Below are 25,365 nucleotides of genomic sequence, written 5' to 3'. Positions count from 1 at the left end.
GTAGCCTTAATCTCTTCTCACTCAATCTCCCAGCCTTCTACTTCGTTCCAGCGAATTTCTTGCAAAATTGGGCACATATCCAGTTGGAATTGATAGAGGAAAGCCAGATCAAATGTATCCCAATCGGCATGTAGATTCCAGTGATTCCATATTTGAAACCATGTCGAAGAACGACCCGAAAAAGCACTTGAAATTTCTAACAATCACTGCACTTCCAGAATGACGCTAACATCCCAGAATCTGCACTTCTATCGAACATAGGGAGGATATACCCGAGAAACATCACATACTCTTTCATAACCATGTCAATTTGAGTTTCTTGAACTTGTCCAGTTCCGTCATGAGTTGAACAATAGCTTATCCCATATCTTCTTTGCAGTTTTGCATCTTAAGACCTTTTTGAATTCTTCAAAGCTAATTGCATAATGCATCAAAGTGATAGCTTTAACCTTTAGCTCCATTTTCTTTTTGTCTTTGTCATTCCATTCAATATCCTCTTTTGGAACATTTCCTTTCTCATTGATTTTAGTAGAAATATCTAGTCCATTGAAAATGATCTTCTAAATGTTGTAATCAATAAATTATACAAAGATCCTCATTCTTTCTTTCTAATAGATATAGTTTGTACCATTAAAGTATAGTGGTCTATTGTTAGATTATTCTTCTGTTAGTGTACGCAACAACATTGTTTGTCATAGATCTAAAACTCCAAGCTATGAGGCTTGGCCCCCTTAAGCCTAAATTTTGATGCCAATTAAAAGTTCACAAGTGAGTTGCGAAAAAGGGGTTAAATTAAAAAACTATTTTTAATACTTAATAAAAGAGGTGGTGCAGTACACATAGTTCAGGAAATTATTTATGATTTTATCTTGCCCCGGAGTGCAAAACAGAATAGAAGTGAAAGTTGCAAAGGAGGATAGAGAAAAGAAACACAACATATATCCTGATTTGACTACATTGCAATATGACCTACATCCAATTACTACTGGTAGAATTTTCACTATAATCATTCTTGTAATCACTACTGGTAGAATTTTCACTATAATCATTCTTGTAACTTACCGTAAATTATCCCAAGTACTAACCCAACTTAAATAAAGAGAACCAAGTGCACTCTAATCCCAACACATTTTCAAATTCAAATACTCAAACAAAAAATTAAATAACTTTTTGTGTACACTTCTCTCTTTTACCTTTTGTATCTTTTATAAGACTTGATATCTCTCCTTCAATGTTGGAATACTTTTTCTTTTGATCAAACTAGCCATTGCACACATCAATATTTTGGCCGATGGCATTGAAAAGAGAATCTTTTCCTCTTTGTTCTTCAATATTAAGTGCAGCAGTTATCCAAATATATTTTATTTGAATCTCAGTGTGTATTACTCATATATATGCTGATTTGCTTGAATTATGGATCGCTTGATTGTGATCTTTAATTGCGAATCCATTAATACCTACAATATTCAAAAAGAAAATAGGTATAATAGAAAATTATTAATTATGTTTGTCATCACAAAGTGAATATTCAATTCTTAGACTAAAAAAAGGGAATATTCAATTCTTGACTCAAAATAGTAGTACCAGAGTATATACTAAAACAACATACATATAGAAAAGAAATACTAGACAAAACATGGTATATGTGACTATTAGATATCAAAGCAACAAAGGAGTTAAGTCAGCACTTAAAAGTTTGTACCAGATAAAGCAAAGTAAGAGAGATACCAAATACAAAAACTTAGTTTATGCATAATTCCATAAAGCATAAAACTAGGGAATTGTTTAATCTCCTTAATCTTTTCTCCTACTGTCATCGAGGAGGAAAATCAAAAAGATACCTGCAACAAAAGATAAGACCTAGCAGTTTATAAGAAAAGACAGTGTAAGAGTTATTACAGTCATCCATAAAGTAGAGAAAAAAGCAAAAACAGGAGAAAAAACTTTAAAAAATCTCGTAAAACAGCAGTATCCTTCTTAGAGAAATGAAAAAGTTACTGAGCTCCTTGAAGTATTGCTCAACTATACCTATCTTTGCTTGGATTTCGTAATCTCCAATTCAAGGTCAGGTACGTCTCTCTCTTTTGCATTTTGGTACGCATTATCAACAAATCAGTAAGTTTGTTGACTTCATGGATCACATTTTTGACTATGCATGAAAGAACCTTGATCTTGGACCCCCTATTTTTTCTTCTTCGAGTCTGTAGGAGAGTCGTCCAGCATTCTGAAATCTTTAGGAAGTTCAGTGGGTTGCTCTACAAGATTTCTTCTCACTGCACCACTTCCTTTCAAGAACGAGTTATGCTCCTTGGCAATTTCAGTAGAGAGATCAATATTATAAAACAAAAAAACTTTGTAAAAAAGAGTTCATAGGGCAAGGCAGCATTTTGTCACTTCTAACATACTCATACACATGCCTCATCATTAAGTATGCAAAAGAGATTGGAATTCCTTGAATGAGAGCACACAACATTAGTGTGTCAAACTGTTACCGTTGGAGGAACCATTTTAAAGGGAAGATAAAATGAGTGATAATGCCATGTAGTTTGATATTGACTGGGCCGTGGGTTTTGCGTGGATGTGAGACTAGTGCAAAGAGAGACTTGTTCACAAATAATGCGAAGGGCAGTGTTTAGGCTAACAATAAAATCAAGGTCCCACTTCCCAGAAGTAAAAACATTGGTTCCAGAATCTTAATATCTCAATGCTTCACCAATTTTGTTTTTCAAGGATAATAACCTTGCTTTTCACATAGGAAACAATCCTAACATCTTGATGGGTCATATCAGCATAAAATGGCCTAACCAAATCAGGATATACTTTGCCGCGAACAACAAACAAAGATAGCCATTCTTGGCAGCTAAAAATTTCAACAAAATCCAATTCTTTCTCAGCCAAAACTTCAAGTGAAACCAACTTTGGAGCAACAAATGGGGTATATCAATAATATCATTTTAAAAGAAATGACAACTTATATTAAGTCCAAAAGATAAATGGCCTAACCAAATCAGAATATACTTTTCCGCGAACAACAAACAAAGATAGCCATTCTAATTTGAACAAAATCCAATTCTTTCTCGGCCAGAAATTCAAGTGAAACCAACTTTGGAGCAACAAATGGGGTATATCGATAATATCATTTTAAAAGAAATGACAATTTATTAAGTTCAAAAATCTTTTGGAAGCTTAGCAAACTTAGATTTATAGTCACTAGGGCCATGCATTCTTGGCTCAACAACGGAGTGAAGAGAGAAACAAGAGTTCATACTATGGGGAGGAAGAGAAGGAGGAGCTTCATGTGTTCTTCCTCCTCTGTGATTGGCCTCTTTCCCCTCAAAGAACTAGGGCAAGAAGAACTCTGTTTAGAAGAGGCAGCAGCAAAGCAACTTGTGGAGATCTTGGTTCACGCCATGGATGCAGCAGGAGGTTGAGAGGTGTGGTGTAGTGGTGATGCAGGTGTGGTGTCAATGAAGATGGTAGAGGGTTTAGAACGGCGAGTTTGAAGGTATGGGTGATATCCTCCTCTCCTAATGATTATCTTCCTTTTTGGCATTATAACACAACACTAGAAAAGTTAAATAGAAAGTGGGTGAGAGGTGGTAAGAGCGGTAGTGATCAATGCTGAGTAAAAAGCAGTTATGGGAAAGTTTTGAAACTGCAAAGGTTTTGTATCTGATGCATGAATAAAATAAAATCTTTTTATCATTGGAAAGATTTTGGAATTGATTTGGAAAAGAATTTTGGAAAAATTTTCTCAAAATAAATAAAATAATTAATGCAAAAAATAATCGAATAAAATCAGTTAAATACAGTAAAAAACAATTTTAAAATATTTCTTTACGTCCTGTGAGACAAAAACTTAGAAAATCTTGTCAATTCAGTTAAATAGATTAGCAGCACTTACAATTCCCAAAGCAGTTCTTAATTTACAAAAGAAAAAGTCTAAAGAGCCAACAACTTTCTTAAATTCTGGTCAGCATGTAACCAGCAAAAGAAAGTGAGTAATCTCACACTATTGGATGTAATCTCACACTATTAAAATTATCATTGATGGCTACAAATCACAAAAGTTGCTGGCTCCCTAGCACTCCTCAATTTATCTTCAGCTAATTAATCGTCTAATTTAACAAACTGGACATCAATATTTTCCTTTTGTACATGTTCACATAATTTCCTTTTAGAAATATTAATGGCACTCATATCACACATATGGAAAATATTTTCAACCTTAATCTTATAATCAATTAGTTGAATTTTCAACCATAGAACCTGGGAGCAACAGAGGGATGCTGCTATATACTATGCCTCAGCCGTTGAAAGACCAACTGTAGCTTGCTTCTTGCTACATCAAGCATTGATAAATTTGCCTAAGCAGCAGCAAATTCCACTTGTGCTTCACCTATCCATTAGATCACCTGAAAATTAGCATCCCTAAAAGCAATAGGATTAAAAGAATCAGTTTTAAGATACCATAGACTACAGTTGGTTGTCCTATAAACGTATCGGATGATTTTTCTACTGCAACAAGGTGTGATTCCTTTGGTTGAGACTGAAATATTGAACATAAGTCCACACTTTGAATGTTATTGAGCTTTGATGAGATTAAATACATTAAAGACCCAATCATCCCTCTATAACGTGTCTTAAACACTACCTTGCCATATTCATCCTTCTCCATCTTCAAGTTTGGATGCATAGGAGTGTTCATTGGCTTTCAGTTTTCTATTCCAGACTTCTTGACCAGCTCCATTACATATTTTTCTTAGTGTACGATTATGGGTGCTAAATACCAGTTTAGAAATTTAAGTTTAAAAGTTCAAAATTCGTTGTAGATATAATTCTAAACCGGAATTCAACATTATCAAAGTTTAGAATTTTAATGTAGTGCATGATCATTGGCTATGGAAAAAAAGTAGGAGTTTGATTGCAATAAACAGAAATTTAAATTGACTAGAAATTAAAAGAGCAAATAAGGATTAAATGGCAAAGCAATAAGATTAGGAATAATTTAAAGTAATAAACTAGAACTCTAAAAAAAATCTTGGCAAAAATTGAATGTTAAAGATCACTATCCTTGTCACTAACCACAATACCATAATTATAAAGAGTAAACCAAATTCGTCAACCTCTCTACAAATTAAAGAAAGTCAATTAGGCTTAATTAACTCTAATCCACAAGTCTTAACCAACTTACTAATTAAAATTAGTAAAAGCGTTAACGGAAACAAGATTAATTAACATCTCTTAATTATCAATCAACTTGGACATTTAACTCAAATTTTCAACCCAAGCCAAGAATGAAAATCTACTCTATAACCGAGACATTTCATCAAATACTTGAAGACATAAACATAAAATACCATAAATTACAATAATAATAAAATCTACAACTACTCAATTTAAGAAAGCAATAATATCTCAAATAAACAATAATAAAATATAAAACATCAAATTCATTAATAAAAATTGAGAGTTCAATAAAAGTTCAAGAACTTAAAATAAAAAATAAAGAAAATAACAAAATTTTAAAAAATTAGAGTAGCAAAACAGAAAACTATAAACTGGAAAAGTCATCAATGTCTAGATCGTATATAAGTCAATTCTATTATGAATAGATGAATGAAAAAACGTCCGATGGAACAAGAGTGGTAGACATTGAATTTTTAGATCAACATGAAATCATGAATATCTGCCCCTTTCACATAGAGTAAAAGTTTTTAACTTTCGAAAAGTTGTTGACTTCAATACTATAAAGAGATGGTACGAAAGACAACTGTTCGCAGCAACTACAGTGAAAATTGTTGAGGATGTATTTCCTCTATCTCTATGAGAGAAAAGTAATCACGAACCACTACGAATCCAATTTAAAAATTTGGATGGATGAAAAATATAAAAAACAATAGACATTTTATTGCGTAATAGATAACAATTAGCTTTGAAGAAGATGATATAATAAGAGAATATCATGGACACATTTGAATATAGATTCCAATATTAAGGTTAAATTATTCATACTTAAACAATTTTTTAGTATCGTCACGGATATGTAAAGCCAAGATGTTCTTTTAAATGAAATCCAATCAAAACAAAACCTTGACGCTAAAATCCATAATCTTGAGGGTTAGGGACAATCCATTTAAAGAGGGTAACAAGCCTGCGAATATTGAGATTAAGAACCTCTTCTTCTGTTAGCTTGATTTCTTTGTTGAGAAATTTAAATATTTTTCTTTTGCCTTTATGATTTTTTTTTCCCTTAAAGTGAAATTATTTCAATTCATAACTAAAATAACTAATTTAATAATAAGATAAAAGTTGGATCCGGTACTATTTTGGATTAGTAAAAGAATCAAAATTTTGGATATTGTGTGCTGACTCATTTAAAAGAATAGAGGTATCCTAAAGTTAATTAAAAGGTATCTCACCTATGCATTTAGACCATAAAAATGTCTAATGCTTACATTATCATCAAAAAACGAAAAATCCTAAACAGCATGATAAAAGCATAATAAGATTTTAACAGAATTGCATGGCAGTAAATACTGAGAGTAGTAATTGAAATTTTATATTATTTAATTTTTTATTTTTATGTATATAAGCTATTCGTACAACACAATAAAATTTTATTACCATGTATAAAAGCTTACGAACTATGGACAGGTACATGATATTATTTTTTTATAATAATCATCTAATTTTGTGCAAAATAATTTATAATTTTTTTAAACTTATTTTATTCTTCTTTTTTCAATATTAAATTCTTAATTGAATTATATATGGAAGAAATAAACATTTAAAATATTAAAAAATATTTATATTTATCTCTGTCTATCCATCTATTTATTTATTCTATTTAATACCTCAATTGAATCATTTCGTAATCATATTTATCTTCCGTCTTATGTGCAGCATATTTCGTCCACCTTAGGAGAAAGAAAAACATAATTACGAAATAATTCCGTTAAAACATTAGATAGAATAGATAATAAATAGATAGATAAAAAGAGATATATATAAATTAATATTTTCTAATATTATAAATGTTTATTTCTTCCACATAACAATTTAATACTACCAAAAAAAAGTTTTAAAAAAATTATAAATTAATTAACTCAAACTTAGATAATTACAATAAAATAATAATATTGTGTCTATCTATAAATCTTATTCGTAAACTTTATGAATGATAATCAAATTCCATAGTGTTGTACGAATAACTCAAAAAATATATATAAATATAATTAATCAATTAATTATAAAAACAAAAAAAAACTAAATAATATAAAATTTCAATTACCACTTGCATCCTACAGTTCCAATCTTATTATACTTTTATCTAGAGCATATTGTCTAGGATTTTCGTTTTTTCATTAGTGGTATACACATCAAACATCGATATATGGTGGGCAGAGTGTGATATCCTTCAATCAACTTTGGTACACCGCAATCCTTATAAATAAACCAATACACAGTATTCAAAAATTTGATTCTTTTATTAATACTCCTGACGTGTTCCCCGATATCTCGGCCTTAGAATTAGCGCCAGCTAAGCAACATATGCTCGCCCCAAGAGATCAGCCCGGAATAACCGAATTAACACTCCCCTGCTAAGTCATCAGCTTGATTAGCGATATCTTCGGCCACACCCATTATCCTCGGCCCCTTATCCATAACAACAGAACCCACTCCTTAAGCAAGAGCACGCCTCTGGTCAAAGATACTAACAACGGCCTTTACCAGATACATCGGAACAGACCACATCTCTACACAGGCCGCACTTATAAAAACCAACGAACGCAACCCACAAAGACAGGTCACAAAAACTTCACTCCAGTTTTAATCGCTCTTTATCTCTTAATTCACACACTTACTTGAGCGTCGGAGTCCTTTTTGCAGGTGCTCCCGCCGCCGTGTTTCAAGGTACCGAGGTCATCCGCAACGCTGTTCCTTGACGACTCATAGCTCAGACCAGGGATCCAGCAATCACTCTGGACTACGCATACCTCGGTCTATCTCGGACGGAACATTTGGCGCCCACCGTGGGGCCCGAACAATTAACCCCACTTTATTCTTTTTATTGTTACTTCTTTGATCTCCCTTTTTCAGATCACACGATCCCCGACCATGGCAGACAACGGGGCCCGCCAACTCACACAAGCCGAGCTTATGACCCAGATGGCCGAGCTCCAGGCAGAGGTCAAAAGGCTAGCCGAACTATCACAACAGAACCAAGCCAACAAGCGGGATGAAAGCAACCCCAAAAGCTCGCCAACGGCCGGGACTGACCTTTTGGTCACCAACCCCCCGAAGGAGAGACTAACCTTGGACAACCCATTTTCCGAGGAGATTACCAACTACCAAATGCCAAAACATTTTACACTACCTTCCTCACTCGAGCCATATAAGGGGATTGGTGACCCCCAGGCTCACATTAAGAAATTCCAGTCCATGATGTTCTTTAACGGACCTAAAAACGAACCTATTCTCTGCAGGGCTTTTCCGACCTACCTTGACAGCGCGGCACTCCTCTGGTTCTCAAAGCTGCCTGAAGGATCGATCTCCTCTTTTGAAGAATTGGCGAGATCCTTCATAGATTATTTTGCTGCCGCCCGCATTTACGTGCACGGATCAGATTACCTCGGCACCATCCGCCAGGGTCCACAAGAAAGCCTGAAGGACTACCTAACCAGATTCGCAGACGCGACGATGGAAATACCTGACCTGGATCCTGCTGTCCATCTCCACGCTATAAAGGCCGGCCTCAAGCCAGGGAAGTTCAGAGAAACAATTGCTGTTACGAAGCCGAAAACCTTGGAGAAATTCCGAGAAATGGCCGCGGGGCAGATGGAAATTGAAGAACTCCGGGAGGCTGAGAACAAAGATAGAAGGCAGCCACGAAAGGAAGAAAACCGAGCTATCAGATCAGGGGATGACAGAGGCGTCAGAAAGACGTTTAAACTCACACCGAAGTTTGACAACTACACTAGATTCAACACTAAGAGAGAAAGGATCATAAAGGAGATACTCAACGCCAAAATCATCAAACCCCCTGTCAGAGCCGGAAGTTACCAAGACCAACGGTTCATGGACAGAACCAAACACTGCGCCTTCCACCAGAAATACGGCCATACCACCGATGAGTGCATCATAGCCAAGGACTTGCTGGAAAGACTAGCCCGGCAAGGACTCTTGGACAAATACATCGAGGGTTCAAGACATAGGGGAGCAAAAACGAACTCGGATGAGCAACAAACCCCAAGAAACAAAGAAAGTCACAAATGGCCAAATAACAACCCCCCAAAAGGAGTCATCAACTGCATATCAGGAGGATTCGCATGTGGCGGAGAAACAGCGTTGGCACGGAAAAGAAGCTACCGCACCATGCTGGCAATCGAACAAACAACCCCACACAACCATACAGAAGTCGACAACCTCGAAATCACCTTCAATCAATCAGACGTGTACTCGGCCGCACCAAATGCAGACGACCCCGTGGTAATTTCCATCCAAACAGGAGATCTATTGGTAAGAAAAGTCCTTCTGAACCCAGGGAGTAGTGCAGACGTCCTTTTCTATTCTACCTTTTTAAAAATGAACTTGTCTGAAAAACTAATACAACCTTCATCCGGAGAACTCGTGGGATTCTCCGGAGAAAGGGTACCAATAAAAGGATACATATGGTTAAAAACGACGATGGGTCAGCACCCACTATCCAGAACATTCGATATACAGTATCTGATAGTGGACTGCAGCAGCCCTTACAATATTATTCTCGGGAGACCAGCTCTGAACATGTTCAGAGCGGTAATATCAACCTTTCATCTGTGTGTTAAGTTTCAGGCACAGGACGGCAGAATAGCAACGATTCATTCAGATCGCCAACAAGCTCGGCAATGCTACAACTCCAGCCTAAAAAGGTCGGACACGAAACAAAAGCAACACGAAGTCAAAACAGTACAAACTCGGGAGGAGATCCTGTCCCACGCCGAGCTTAACCCCCGAGAACACACACAAGAAAGACCTCAACCGACGGACGAGCTTCAGAAAATCCAACTGACATCAAAGTCAGAACAGGTAACATACATTGGTCAAGCGCTACAGGAACAAGAAAGATCGGATCTCATAAAACTGCTACGAAACAACTCTGACCTATTCGCCTGGACTCCAGCAGACATGCCAGGAATAAGTCCCGATGTCATTTGCCACAAACTCGCCACTAACCCAACAAGCCGACCTATAGCCCAGAAGAAAAGAAAGCTAGGAGCAGAGAAATCCAAGGCAGCCTTGGAAGAAACAGATAAGCTCCTTCAGGCCAATTTCATCAGAGAAATCTGCTTCACCACATGGCTCTCAAACGTGGTAATGGTAAGAAAAAGCTCAGGTAAATGGCGCATGTGCGTCGACTTTACAGATTTAAACAAAGCATGTCCTAAAGATGCCTACCCCTTACCTTGCATTGACAAGCTCGTAGACAACGCCTCAGGCTTCAAAAGCCTGAGCTTTATGGACGCATACTCTGGGTATAATCAAATACTCATGCATCCTGAGGACCAAAGCAAGACAGCATTCATCACAGAACATGGAAATTTTTGCTATCGAGTAATGCCTTTTGGCTTAAAGAATGCGGGTGCAACCTATCAGCGCTTGATGGACAAGGTCTTCCACCACCAAATAGGGCGCAACATGGAAATCTATGTGGACGATATGGTCGCCAAAACCACAGAGGAAATGTCACACTGTGAAGACCTCGACGAGATATTCAGACAAATCCGAGCATACAACATGAGACTGAACCCGGAGAAGTGCGCTTTTGGAGTAAAAGGAGGAAAATTCCTCGGATTCATGCTTACCTCGCGAGGTATCGAGGCAAATCCCGAGAAGTGCTCGGCGGTACTCAATATGTCAAGCCCTACAACAATAAAACAAGCGCAGCAATTAGCAGGAAGAATAGCAGCATTATCTCGGTTCATACCCGCAGCATCAAACAGAGCATATCACCTTTTCCAAACGATATCGAAGAACAAAAAATTCCAATGGACGGAAGAAGGCGAAAAAGCTTTTTCCGAACTCAAGACAATCCTATCATCACCTCCAGTATTACAAAAGCCAGAAATCGGTAAACCTTTATATTTATATTTATCTGTTTCAAATTTTTCTATAAGTTCGGCTCTTGTGATCGAAGCAGGAAAGATACAACGACCAGTATACTTCGTAAGTAGAGTCATGCAGCCAACGGAGCAACGATACCCGAAGATAGAACAACTCGCCCTGGCATTGATAACCACGGCAAGAAGATTAAGACACTATTTCCAGAGCCATACAATCATAATAAGGACAAACCAACCATTAAGGCAGATATTGACAAAGCCAGAACTAGCCGGACGCCTCACCAGATGGTCCATCGAGCTTTCAGAATTCGACGTCCAGTTCCAACCAAGGTCGGCACTAAAATCACAAGTGCTGGCCGACTTTATCTCGGAAATGACAACCGAAAAGCGAGACAAGTCTTGGGAACTACATGTTGACGGAGCATCAAGCCGAGAAGGGAGTGGGGCAGGAATAATCCTCAAAGAGGGAGATGAAGTAATAGCCGAACAAGCACTCCAATTCCACTTTCCAGCGAGCAACAATCAGGCCGAATATGAAGCCCTCATCGCAGGACTCAAGCTCGCACTCAACTCCCAAGTACAGAGCATGACCACATATTGCGACTCCCTCCTCGTAGTCCAACAAATCCGAGGAGAATTCCAGGTAAAAGATCCGCTGCTCGAGCAATACTGGCTCTTAGCAAAGGATCTCATTTCAAAATTTAATTCATTAAACATACTGCATGTTAAAAGAGAAAGAAATGTAAGAGCAGATATACTATCCAAACTCGCAGCTACTAGAGCAAACACACAAACATCTGCATTAACACAGCTCTCACTCGAAAAACCGAGTACCGAGCTATTACATGTGATAAATGTTAACCACCTCCATGATTGGAGAGCTCCTTTTCTTGAATATATTAGTACAGGTGCCATACCAAGACATGAGCTCAAGCCACAACACTTCAGGCGAAGAGCCAGTCTTTACACGAACATAGGAGGAAAACTCTATAGACGAGGATTCTCACAACCACTGCTAAGATGTCTAAGCGACGATGAAGCAATAGAAGTAATGGACGAGGTCCACGAGGGAGTCTGCGGAAACCACATCGGAGGACGAGCACTTGCAGCCAAGATCATCCGAACAGGGTATTACTGGCCGACCTTAAAGAGGGACTGTATCGCGAAAGTCAAAGCGTGTGAGATTTGTCAGAAACATGCAGCCATATCTACTAGGCCGACCGAGCTATTACACACTATGGAGGTTAGCTGGCCATTCTATAGATGGGGGCTCGACATACTCGGCCCATTTCCTACAGCACCAGGACAGGTAAAATTTCCAGAGTGATCCAGAGTGATCCTTGACGACTCATAGCTCAGACCAGGGATCCAGCAATCACTCTGGACTACGCAGGGGAGTGTTAATTCGGTTATTCCGGGCTGATCTCTTGGGGCGAGCATATGCTGCTTATCTGGCGATAACTCTAAGGCCGAGATATCGGTGAACACGTCATAGCCCCCAAGCTCGGCTGGTGTTGTGTTAGGAACATTAGCTGAGCTTTTGAGAATTTGGAATTTTTTGTATGCTGTACTTTTTGAAAAATGCATAGTGGGCTTGGATGGTATTTTGGTAACCGGTCCTGTTTAGTAACCTGTGTCAATTTTTATTGCACATTAATTCCTGTTTCGGTTTCCCACGTTTCTTGCGGTTATGTTTTTAATGTTGCCCACTAAACTAGTGGGCTTTGCAATAACCACATCTTTTGGAACTTACGCTTTTGCTGCCCTATCTTCTCATCGTTTTTTGTCGCTGCCATGTCTTCGAAAGGTCAGTTCTCTTTCTTTGTTTTTTACTGTTACTGCTTTTTTTGTGGATTCATGGCGGGGAAAAATTGAAAGAGAAGCTTCAAGCTGTTGAGGTTAGGGAGGGCGATCCTTACCATTGGGTTAATGAAGATGTTAGGACTCGTTCATCTTCTTTCGTTAGTGTCGAATCCCTTTCTGACCTGAAACGATTGAACTTCGCAAAAAGTGGTTCTGGAGTTACTGTTGAGCTTCTTCCGTGTTCTAGTGACGATAGGGTTTATGAGAGGAGGGGAGATTGGTTGTATTTTTACATGTACACCCCTTGTCTGGTTGAGCTTGGTTTGAGATTTCCATTTTCGTTTTTCGAGTGTGTTGTTTTTACCCAACTGAACTGTGCTCCGTCTCAACTACACCCTAACTCGTGGGCATTCCTTCGTGCTTTCGAAGTTTTAATGGATTATCTTTCCTTCCCCTGTTCTCTGAATTTGCTTTTCTCACTTTTTCAAGCGAAAGCTATTCGAAAGGGGTTGTGGGTCTGCCTTAGTAGCTTTCCTGGTCGTTCTGTCTTCCTCCTCTATAAATCTTCTTTTAAGAACTTCAATTCTCTGTTCGTCAAAGTCCGGTCTGTTGAGTCAGAGTAGCCATTTTATCTAGATGATGAGCTTTGTGAAAGATTCCCTCTTTTTTGGTGTGCCGAGCCAAATCAGATTCTTGAGGCGTGTGAGAGGAGTGAGGAGGAGGATTTTGTGTTGGATTTTTTAGTTGAGAGCGTCACTGCTGGGGAGTGTATGTCTATTTCTGATCTGTTGCGTTTATATGATTCGGGTGATATCGAGGGTTTGAGGGCTTATATATGTAACGTTTTTATCTGTTCTTTGTCCATGTTGCTACTTGTTTTACTCTTCTGACGTTTGTTGACTTCTTCGTAGGCGGGCGAGTACCTCTCTTAGATCCGTCGAAGTTGCAATCTTTTTTGAATAAGAAAAAGGAGAAAGGTGTTGGGCCTGCTGAGCCTAAGGGAGGAGGTGATCAGGCTTTTTCCTCCGTTAGTCGGCCGGCCTTATCGTTTAAAAGGAAAAGGGATGATGTTTCCTTGGAAGTCATTTCTGAGGCTGATCAAGAAGTTCATGGTGGTGATTCTGCTTTTGATCGGCAGAAAAAGCTTCACGGCTTTATTGCGGGGTCGAGTTCTCATTCCTTGTGGAGTGAGAACTACAACTTTGCTGAGCTATCTGACCGAGCTTCTCAATATCCGGGAGACATGCTCATGACTCGTCGGATTGGTATGAAGGGACTTTGCAAGTTTATTCAGGTTTGTGTTGTGCTTATTTGGCTCCTTCTTGGTTCTCTCAACAAAAATTTGACTTAGTTTGTGATGCTTACAGATCGTCGGTTCTCGCTTGATGTGTGTTGGTCGTACCGGCGAATTGATTGGTGCCGAACAGCAAAAGGATGCGGATAAGGCCGAGACTATGGAGAAGTCGTACAAGTCAAAAATAGAAGCTTTAGAGAAGTCACTGAAGGAGAAAAATGATGCCCTTGCTAAAGTGAAAGAGTCGGAAGTGGAGGCAGCTCGACTGAGGGATCAGATTCGGCAATTGCAAGATGAAGTGAAAGATAGTGATGTTGCGAAAGGGAGACTCACAGCTCGTGTCCTCGAGTTGGAGGAGAATGGTATGGAGATGTTCTCCTATGGCTTCGAACGGGCTGTGAGTCAGATCTCTTTGCTGGCTCCTGAATTTGATACCGATCAGTTAGATATGACGAAGGTGGTTATGAATGGGAAATTGGTTATGGATGGGTCGGCGGAGGAGCATGGTGAGACTGTTCCTCCCCCTCCGTAGTTATATTTGTAAGTGAATGAACGTGTTTTGTAGATGAAATGTTTAGTTAGTTTGAACTGTATTTGTTGGTTCCGACCGTGTTTTAGGTCGGCTTTTGTTTTGGAACTTGCATGGTTATGATAACGAGTATATTTTATAATTCATAGTTGTGTATTGTGGAATCTAGAATATTTGGATAGACTTTGAACACTTGTTGGAATATATTGTGCGTCAGGCCTCGTTAAAACCCTCCTTAGGCAAAAACCCTTTTCTGGGAAAAAAGCTCTAAGGGGAAAAAAGAGTACCTTCATCCGCCGTTTGTACAGATCAAGATTGGTACATTTTCAAGGAGGAGATATTCCAGGTCCCGGCTATTGGGTTGCCTTGTAGTGTTTGTAATTGATAAGCCCCCATGCCGAGTACCTTTATTACTCGAAACGAACCTTCCCAGTTGGCGGCGAGCTTCCCATGTGCTGGGGGACGTCTGGCCTCTTCTGTTTTTCTGAGCACCAAATCTCCTTCTGTGAATGTTCTAGGCGATACTCCTTTGTTATGTTTCTTTTCTGCTATTCGCTTCGCTGCTATTTGCCTTATGGCTGCTAGCTCCCTGGATTCCTCGGCTAGGTCAAGTTCGACATTGCGTGCCTACAGGTTGTGTTGCTCGTTGTATAGGTCGGCGCTTAAGGTGGGGATGCCGACCTCAATAGGAATCAGTGCCTCGGACCCATAGACTAGTTTAAAGGGTGTTTCGCCCGTGGTGGTTTGAATTGTTGTGTTGTAGCCCCATAACACTTCCGGGATCAGTTCCGCCCATTCTCCCTTAGCATCGTTTAGCTTTTTCTTTAATGCCTGCAATATAACTCGGTTAGCGGCCTCAGCCTTCCCATTAGTTTGTGGGTGTTCGACCGAGCTAAAGTGATGTTTTATATTAAAATTTTTTAAAAATGAGCGGAGCTTATTGTCTGTGAATTGTCTACCATTGTCAGATATGATTTCTCTAGAGATTCCAAATCGGCAAATAATGTTTTTCCATATGAATGATCGTACCTTTTCGGCAGTTATCCTGGCTAATGGTTGTGCCTCTATCCATTTCGAGAAATAGTCTACTGCTACTAAAAGAAATTTTACCTGTCCTGGTGCTGTAGGAAATAAAACAGGATCCAACGTCCATCTTATTCCTAAATTGGTTATTTTAGTCTTGAATTGAAATAATTTCGCTTTTAGGAGAAAAAAATTTAAATCATAGAAGGTAAAAAAATTATACCATTTTCTAACAAAGGAATCAAATTGACGAAGAAAAGGGTTCTCAACCTCTACATTCCAAAGCTCCTTATATCTCTTTCAACATACCGTTATAATCTTTAAGAATATATACTTTAGCTTTATGAAATCAAGTTTTTATTTTGGTTCAATTTCATTTGAAGCGGCATATTAACTTTGCATATCCATAAGAATACCACAAAATTGTACAGAGACCGATTAATTCAACCTTAATGCTAGAATATATATTCAAATGTCGATGATATTTCATGTTATATACATCTTCGAAGCTGTAAAAATAAGTCTGAACTTATCACCCAATAAGATACTTATAGCTCCTTGTATTTCTCATCCATCCAAATCCTTAAACTATGTTCATGATAGGGTATGATGACTTTTCTTTGGTACCATCTCATAATAGAATTGACCTACACACGATTTATAGATATAGATGGGTTTTCTTCATAAGTCAAAGAACATGTGACATTCAAAAAAAATTTATGGTGTTAAAATCAGACCGGACCTGTCGATTAAACTAAAAACTAGTGAATCAAACATTAAACCGGTTCGAATTAGCATTCTAACCATTTAAGGAAACAAATTGGTCAAAATCGGCATTAACCAAACCTGATAAAATAGTCAACACTCACAATCAACAACCTACCCGCGACTGATGACGTCAGCATGCAGGGTTGAGACGTTTTTACAAACAATGCAAGAGGTGGGAGTCGAACTTGGCTCTTCCAATATGGAAGCCAAGAAAACAACCGCTGCACCAATCTGTTTTATGCAAAGTTCTAAAAACTGGTTTGAATTGACCGATCAAACCGGTTGAATCGTGAATCGATGAGAAAGACGGATTGGTCAGAAGGCATAATCGCTGGATTCAAAAACTCATGATTGTACCAATTACCATTGGACCGGCCAGGAACAGGCTAGTCAAATCGAACTGGAACTCGGCCGGTTTCCAAAATTTGCGCCCAAACGACGTTTCATTCATAGAAACCCTAACCTAAGCTGAGCAGCAATCTCTCAGTCACTCCTCCTTCCTCTCACCTCTGCCTCTCATCTCGAGCTCCTCCCTCACTCCGACACTTGCTCCGTCCAGCCACCGCCCTGTAATCACCGCCATTGCAACAGTTGGAAGCTGCCTTCCCCACTATGGTCGTCTACGAAGACACTGTCGCCACTGCAACTGGTCTTGCCCTGTTCATTCATCACGCAGCCACTGTCTCGCCGCCCCAGCTCTCTATAGAAGGTATCTTTAACTTTAATTGTTGTTTTAATTGGTTAGTTAATTTGTAATTTTTCATTTTTTTGATTGGCTGATATGTTGTGGTTCTATTAGTTGGCTGATTTGATTATGATATTCTTGATTCAAACCTTCTTGATTTTTTTTATTGTGTATCACTGTATCTAATCATCTATGTTGAGATTATTGGGTTGGTGTAACCATGTAAACAATAATCATATTATGTGTATTAAAAAAATCAGTTATTAATATAAAATACATGTTAAAATACAAAACACATGTTAAATGGTAGCATTTTTGAAAGATTAAAGCATGCCTATTTGGATTAACCTTTTTGAAGAAAATGCATTTTGGAAAGAAAAATGACATACCTGAGTGACCAAGACAACTTGTGGAACCAAGAAGACTGCAATGTATTGAGAAGGCTTACGTAGAAAATAAGCATATCCAGAGTCTTGCCTGAACCAGTTTCTAAGAACACTATAGAGTTCTCACGAAGAGCCCTTTCCAAAGCTTCAACTTGATAACTTAAAAAAACAGAATGAATGAAAATAAATGAAATGTAATTCAAAAATAAAATGTCAAACAGAAAAAAAAAAAAAAAGCTAACCTTCTAGTAAATGTAAAATTATGAGGAATCTAATATCAACATTTATTGCTATAGATTCCATGTTTTCTATCTAAAATATAACCCAAAAAATGGTCAAGGCAAAAATTTTTTCCTCCTTATATTTTTCATGGCTACTTACAAGAGTTAAAACTTCGTGATAGAAATTAAATAAAAAATGGAAGAGAAACAAAATGAAACAAAGGATTTGAAAAAGTTGCAATCTTTGCACTCAAACAATAATGCAGAGACTCAATCCTTTACTTCATTTAATTTATCTTCCATGTTTCTATTTACTTTTATTACTTTTAAGTTTTTCTTCTTGCAAGTAGAAAAAATAAGACAGAAATTAAAGAATTATTTTTGCCTTAATCATCTTTTCCTTTTTGTCATATTTTAGATAGAAAACATGGAATCTATCCTCCAACAAAAAATATGAAGCAAAGGGTGAGGTTGGAAATAAAAAAGTGCAATATTTATAATGCAAAACTCAACCCAAAAAAAGAAAAAGAAAATGCAAAGCTCTTTATTATAGTAGCGGTGCTTCTAGTAAAGGATAACATGAAGAGAAGGCTAAAGAGGAAATCCATCCTACTGTTACTTGAAGCCATTGATTATAGTATAATGTGGAATTTTAAGATTTCAGTGTTTGGGAGGAAACTAAATGCATGAAGAGAGAATATATATATTTGGTGATCACGTTCTAATGAAAATCATTAATTCTTTACAACTAGTTAAGTATATGAAAATATGTACACAAATAATACTTGTTAATACAAAATTTTCAATTATTTAGAATTTAGCAAGTTTTTTCTGAAAATATTCATCCAGTTTTGCCCTCAGGCAATTATTATAGGTCTAATATAGTAGGACAGAACCATGTACGTGCTTATTTGGTTTCTAACAAATATAGGTAAGGAATCTTTCCCTAAGTTATTGCATGCACTGCACCTTTTTAGACTTTCTACACGTTGATTAGTTGATATTTTTCGTACTAATATATTTTGGTAGTGAGTTTCTTATGTTCATACTTTCATGAATAGCTTGCTGATAGCTGCAGAAAGAAACGCAACAAGCAAACACCACCAAAATCAACACTAGGATGCTCAACTTCTGAACATAAATCAACACTAAAAACTCACCACCTAGCAAATGGAAAAGGAACAGCTGAAGCTTGGAGCTGGCTTCCACCATCAATTTCCATCGGGATTGGTTCCATGATTTCAACCTTAAGTTACCAATCAGTGCAAATGAGTCAAAGACTCTAGTTTGAGAAACACAAAAACCAGAGTTTTACCCTGCAAATGCAAGAGCAGGAAGGTTTAAAAACACAATTCTCAACCAGATCAACTTGCATAGCATCAGAACTATTTCACCTCTCTTAATAGTCATATACGAGGCCACAATTGAGACTCCATTCACCAAAGAATTAATTACTTCAATTAACTCAGACATGGTATTTCTTAGGCTACACTAATTCCTAATATGTAATTAATATCTATAATCCTATCATACCAGAACTGAATTGAAACTCAAACTCCAGAAATTCGGTAAATCACCATATTCGGTAACAAACATAAACACACGCAGATGCAATTATGAAACAGCATTACCAATCAGGGCAAACCAAAATAGATTAATAACAGATCAGAGCATGCGAGCTGAGACATAAGGGCACATACCTGACCGGTGCGAGCACAACCAACCAAATCAGAGCCATCGAGGATGAGGCAGCGAGGGAGGAACGGCTTGACAGAGTGATAAAACTGCTACTGTAAGTAACAAATGCTTCAAAATCAAAGTAAATGAAAACTTCAGAGTTCACAGAAGGTGACTTACCGGAGAGCAGAGCAGCTGTTGGCGAAAACGAAGAAGAGGCGCAGACGCGAAGACCGGCGAAGATGGCGAACACTGGAAGACGGCGACGACTCAAGGGCGCGACGACTCACTGCTGTAGTGAGCGGTGACGTCGAGAGTGAGAGGGGAGGATCTTAGCGTTGGCGGTGAGGGGCTGAGGGGGTAGGATGTGGCGATCGCCGGTGGTGAATGATGAGACCGTGAAAGGAGAGGGTTTGAGAGTGATTTTTGAGAGGACTGAGGAGTAAGAGTGACGGCTAGGGTTAGGAGGTTCTTACATGACATATATATAATAAGAAAAAGTGTGGATACTTGTAAAATAACTAAATAAATAAATAAGGAAAATAAGGAAGAGGTAACAAATATAAAAGTATAAATAAAAATATTATTATTAATATTTATCAATATTATTATACTACTATAAATATAATATATTAATATTAGTAGTTTATAAAGAAAGAAAGTAAAAAAAATGCTTTATAAGAAAGAAAGAGAGAAAAAGTATTTGTTTTATTGCTCGATATTTTTCTCTGAGGCAAAAGCCTCTATTTATAAGCGTATCTGCGTATGTGATATTAGTTTGTCAAACTACATTAAATAAGATTCTTCTTTAAAATTTGAATCTTGTAAAAAAAATGGTCATCCACCAAGACTTTCTTATTGTAACAAATACCAACTAAAGTATAGGACAACTAGGCCATTTTTTTTATTTATTTTAAAATTCGAAAAATTAAGATAGTAAAAGATTATTTTTTATTTTATTTTGTAATATATTTATTTTTAGGGTTGGATCCATTTCTAGTTGGTTTTCTAGCAAAACGATATAATAATTAACAAAGGGTATTTTATTTTAGTCTCTTCACATATGCAGATATTACACGAGTTTTACCGAACGAGCTTCGCATCCTGCGGGTAAAAACAGTTCCTATGCGTGCGTTTGATTAGTGGGTGTGTCTACCCAAAACATAGACACGGAAGCACACGTTTTTCGTTTGGTTAGTTAGACACAAAATTTTGATAGACACGGCAAGACACAAAGGCACACAAAGACACAAAATTTGTGTATAGGAGGAAGGGGTGGAACACTAAACTTGAGACATAGACACACTACTTTTAACATTTAATTTTCATAATTACCCTTCAAATTCTTCTCCTTCCTCAGTTCCTTTCATCCATTTTCTCTTCCACTTCCAAAATACAGACCACCACCATCTTTTCTTCTTGTCACTCCGACCACCACTACCTCTTCTCTCGTCGTACCACTAGGTTGCTGCCGCGTCTCTTCCTCCTTTCCTTCCATCCAAATCACTGCCGCCTCTCTTCCTCCTCTCCTTCCACGGCCTCTCTTCCACCCAAACCACCGCCTTTCCTCCCTTTCTTCCACCCAGACCACCGCTATCACCCTATCCCTTCCTCCCTTTTCTCCTCCCTCACTTTTTTTTTCTTCACGGTTGTCTCTTTGCCGCCGTCACCTTTTGCGATTGTTGCCTCTGCTTCACTTCTCGTCGACGATCAGATCTGCGCACTGTTCTCTCGTCTTTCACCATCTTTTCAGATCGTTCTCCGTTCTTCCGCGCACTGTGTTTCTAGATCCATACTTTGTTAACATGTTCTAGATCTGTTCTCCTTCTCCTTTCTGGCACTATTTTTTTTTGTATAATTTAATTTTTTATTTATTTGAATTTTTGTTAAATTTTGTTAAAATAATTTTGTATTAATTTTGTTAGATTGATTTTTTTGTTGATATTTGTTGTATTAAATTTGTTATTTAGTTTTAGATTGTTATTGGTAATTATTTTTTGTTGAGATGGTGGCTGATTGTTAATGGTTTGGTTGAGATAGTGGTTGTATAGTGATGGTACTGGTAACAGTTTGCAATAAGGGTAATATTGAAATTTAACAAGATTGTGATTTGTGTCTTCTGTTTTGTATTTATATACCAAACAAGTTTAAAAAATTTGTGTCATATTATGTCCGTGTCTTCAATGTTTATGTCTCTGTGTCTATGTATTATAGGATACACTAAACAAACGCAGCCTATATGAACGGTTTGACCACCGTTGACCAATTCGAATACATGTCCGCTCCAATTAACAAACCGAATCGGTCAGACCACCAATTTTTCAGTCGAACCGGCCGGTCCGGTCCAATTCTGATAACTATGTTATTATCAACCCCACGTTTAACATTTTTGGGGGAATAGTTGAGGAAGCTCATACAATGGTTCGGCGGCCCGCGGGTACACCGTAGACCCGCGGCGAGTCTAGTGCTACCTGAGGTGCGAACCGGCCAATTTTGAACATATTTGACCACTGTTAATCGGTTCAAATGCATGTCTGGTCCAATTAACCAACTGAACCGGTCAGATCACCGGTTCATCAATTTTTCGGTCAAATCGATCGGTCCGGTTCGGTTTTGATAACTATGCTACTATCACACCACTCACTCTAGGTTGGTATATATAGTAGAACTTGGTACGTGTAAACCATGGAACCCCTCCAGTGGTTTACGTCTATTTCAAATCCGTGGGACCCCTTCAACGATTTATATAAATTTATAAAAAGTTGCATTTTCGTATCCAAACTACCAAAGTTGTATTTTCGTAATTTTAAAAGTCAAATAATTTATTTTCTTAAATTGCCCTTATTTATATATCTATTCAAATTTCAAAGTGTTATTATGTAAATGACAATGACAATATTATATTAAATTCAAAAAATTTATTATACAAAGCCGAAGAAAGTGTTATATTAAACTCAAAAATTTAGAATTATAAAATATTATTTTTTATTTATAATGTCAAATTAAAAGATAAACCCTTTAACACTAGTATATATAGAAATTTAATTTAAAAATAGATGAAATTATAAGGACATAATTAAACAAAAAAAAAAATTCAACGAATGATAGTTCAAAGACATAATTTTTTTATTCTTATTTAGAGGTTTTAAATTTGAGTTATTTCTAACTTTAAAAAATAAAAAAAAAATAATAATTCATTGTTACCAAAAAAAAAAAGGCAACTTCGTTATCCTGCTCTATAGCTCTATCTTCAACATACAAATCCCTTCATATCCAACCAAAGCTTCCATTTTGGCGAAGGTAGTTACAGTTGCAGACATGGCAGCTTCACTCTCATTCCTCACTTCCTCCTTCTCTTCACTCTCCTTCTCTTCTCACGTTTCCCAAAGATCCCACGCGCTCACGCTCCCTCCCTCGCGCGTCTCTAAATCAACTACATTCCCCTCCCTCGCTGTCTCTGCCTCTTCCGCTGCCGCTGCCGTTTCTCCGGCGGAGCCAGAAACTGTTGACCTCAGGCGCCTCGTCAAGTCCAGGCTTCCCGGTGGATTCGCCGCTCAAACCATCATTGGTACCGGTCGCCGGAAGTCTGCCATAGCTCGTGTTGTTCTTCAAGAAGGAACCGGGAAATTCATCATCAATTACCGTGATGCTAAGGTTAATTTCGCATTCCAAGTTCAATTTCACTTTGTTATTAAGTAAAAAATTTGATCTTGTGTGTGCTTGTTCATAAAGCTAAGGTTAATCTAGTTTTTAATTCTAAGTTTAATTGATTTTGTCATTAAGCAAAAATTTGAGCTTTGGTTTTAATTTTAGTAGTAGCATTCTTGTCTTAGGTATGTGTGTGTTTTCATCAATGTGTGTAAGGATAATTTCATTGTAAGTTCAATTGATTTTGTTATTAACTGAGATCTGCAGATGCTTATATGGCTGAAATATTCAAATACCTTAGCAGTGGTTCTTTGTCTATTGATACTTGAGAATGTAATTAAGTCATATGAGATGTGTTTTTTCATTCTAAGTTCAATTAGTTTCTCTATTAAGTAAAGATTTTAGCTGAAGTATGCAATTGGATCTGTATATATGGATGACATAGGAATGGTATGTATGTGTATTCTTGTTTTTAATATTGGTGGTAGTAGTTGTAGTTGTATTGTACTTGTAGTTAAAGATGAAGAATAGCTGCTTATGTTGTTCATCAAATAAAATATGTTGTTATAGTATGCATTCACTTTCGAGTGTGATTGGTTTAGGTGGAAATAGGAGTATAGGACAGTGGTAGTTCATGGTTGATTACGAATGAAAATTACTTGATGCTTGCTTGATAGTTGATACAGCTAAAATTGATTCTGATTTTCACTTCGCATAGCATTTTTTGATCTCTTGCCGTCTTCTAATATCTATTCATTTTGTTATTAAGCATAATTTAGCCAAGGTTTGATGTTGGATCTATGTATATGTAATATGTCATATATGTTGCACAGGAATATCTTCAGGGAAACCCATTGTGGCTTCAATACATTAGGGTTCCCTTAATAACTCTTGGATATGAAAATAGTTACGATGTTTTCGTCAAAGCCGAGGGTGGTGGCCTCTCCGGTCAAGCGCAAGCAATTTCCCTCGGTATTGCCCGCGCCCTGCTGAAGGTGAGTGAAGATCACAGACAACCTTTGAGACAAGAAGGGCTTCTGACTAGAGATTCTAGAGTGGTTGAAAGGAAGAAACCTGGTCTGAAGAAAGCTCGTAAAGCACCTCAGTATTCCAAACGTTGAGGTCGAAATCATACATGTATGGTTTTTGTCTTTTTCTTTCCTTTGTGCCTCTGTAATTGATTACATCTGAAACAATATCAATTGTTTTCATTTTAGTTGTAGATTTCCTTTTAGAAATGTTAAGGAAAAATTAAATAGTTCCCATGGCTTCTGTATACATAATCTACTTATTTTTCCTTTTTCTGTATCAACCTACATTGAATTCGGAATTGTAGGCATGCTATGAGTATGATTTTACTGTGTTGTATCCTTTATCCCCTCTAGTCTCAACAAAAATCATTATGGTAAATTATACTAACCTTTCTTGAGGTAAGTGATGTTACACACGGCACATGTTCATATAAAATGTTGTATGTCATATAACTTAAATCTCATGAGAACCTGAGAGGTGAATGTATACTTTTATAAATACAAGAGTGTGCTTAACCTCAGAAAAGATTAGTGTAATTTATCCAAATAATATGGCAGTTTTAATTTGCAAGACCTTATCTTTGTGGTCTTTACCCGTCATTTCTTATTTGTATCGTAATTACCCCTGTTTTTCAGTGAACTGAGATGGTTTCAACATAGGCATGTAAATGATCTGAATATCTTAAATTTTTGCGTTTATGTAGGCCAAGCTTATGCCTGTTATAAAGGAAGGGTATTAATAACCTTGGCTCTCATTTATATGAACCACCATGGGACTTTTGTCAAATATTTGCAATTTTGCAGAAGTTTGTTATTATATATATAAAGGTAGTAAAGTACCCTGCTTGTGGTGAGAATATGAAATGCATTCACTCACATAAACATTCTTTACTTACCAGCTTTATAAGGCATATAGCCATATACTACACGGTCCTCGATTAAAGGATTTGATTTGATAAATGGCAGGGATCCTCAATCTCAATCCAAAAGTCTTTAGTAAATCTTTTTGTTTTTTGGTTATACTTAATACTTTTATTATTTAATATTTTGAAGTTGACATGAGTTTAGTTTATGACTTTCGCTTTGAATTTTGATATGGATTAGTGTTAAATTTTTGATATGGATTAGTATTAAATTCGTGTGATGTACGAGTTTATATTTAAATTTGATATATTAAATTAAAAATAATATTTTA

The 25,365-nt window shown here is 37.2% G+C and overlaps 1 protein-coding gene and 1 long non-coding RNA gene across 3 annotated transcripts; one reads left to right on the top strand and one right to left on the bottom strand.

Moving 5' to 3' along the window:
- Positions 1-926: 926 nt before the first annotated feature.
- On the bottom strand, positions 927-19,934 carry LOC130936704 (uncharacterized). Of its 2 annotated transcripts, none has more exons than XR_009068155.1 (6): positions 19,672-19,934; positions 19,515-19,604; positions 18,975-19,130; positions 17,597-17,752; positions 2,029-4,399; positions 927-1,457 (listed from the first exon to the last, which is right to left on the bottom strand). It is a non-coding gene; the product is annotated as an uncharacterized LOC130936704 (long non-coding RNA). The 2 variants fall into 2 exon arrangements; XR_009068156.1 differs by lacking the exon at positions 927-1,457 and adding an exon at positions 1,493-1,841.
- Positions 19,935-22,706: 2,772 nt separating this feature from the next.
- LOC130933167 (30S ribosomal protein S9, chloroplastic) lies at positions 22,707-24,509 on the top strand. Its single transcript, XM_057862714.1, has 2 exons — positions 22,707-23,145; positions 23,973-24,509. Exons 1-2 carry the CDS (start codon positions 22,810-22,812, stop codon positions 24,258-24,260), a joined length of 624 nt encoding a protein of 207 aa, XP_057718697.1. The 5' UTR covers positions 22,707-22,809; the 3' UTR covers positions 24,261-24,509.
- Positions 24,510-25,365: the final 856 nt, after the last annotated feature.

Source organism: Arachis stenosperma, chromosome 6 (assembly GCF_014773155.1).
Source record: "Arachis stenosperma cultivar V10309 chromosome 6, arast.V10309.gnm1.PFL2, whole genome shotgun sequence".
Lineage (NCBI taxonomy): Eukaryota > Viridiplantae > Streptophyta > Magnoliopsida > Fabales > Fabaceae > Arachis > Arachis stenosperma.
Note: the sequence above shows the minus strand (reverse complement) of the source record. Positions and strands in the feature narration are given on the sequence as shown.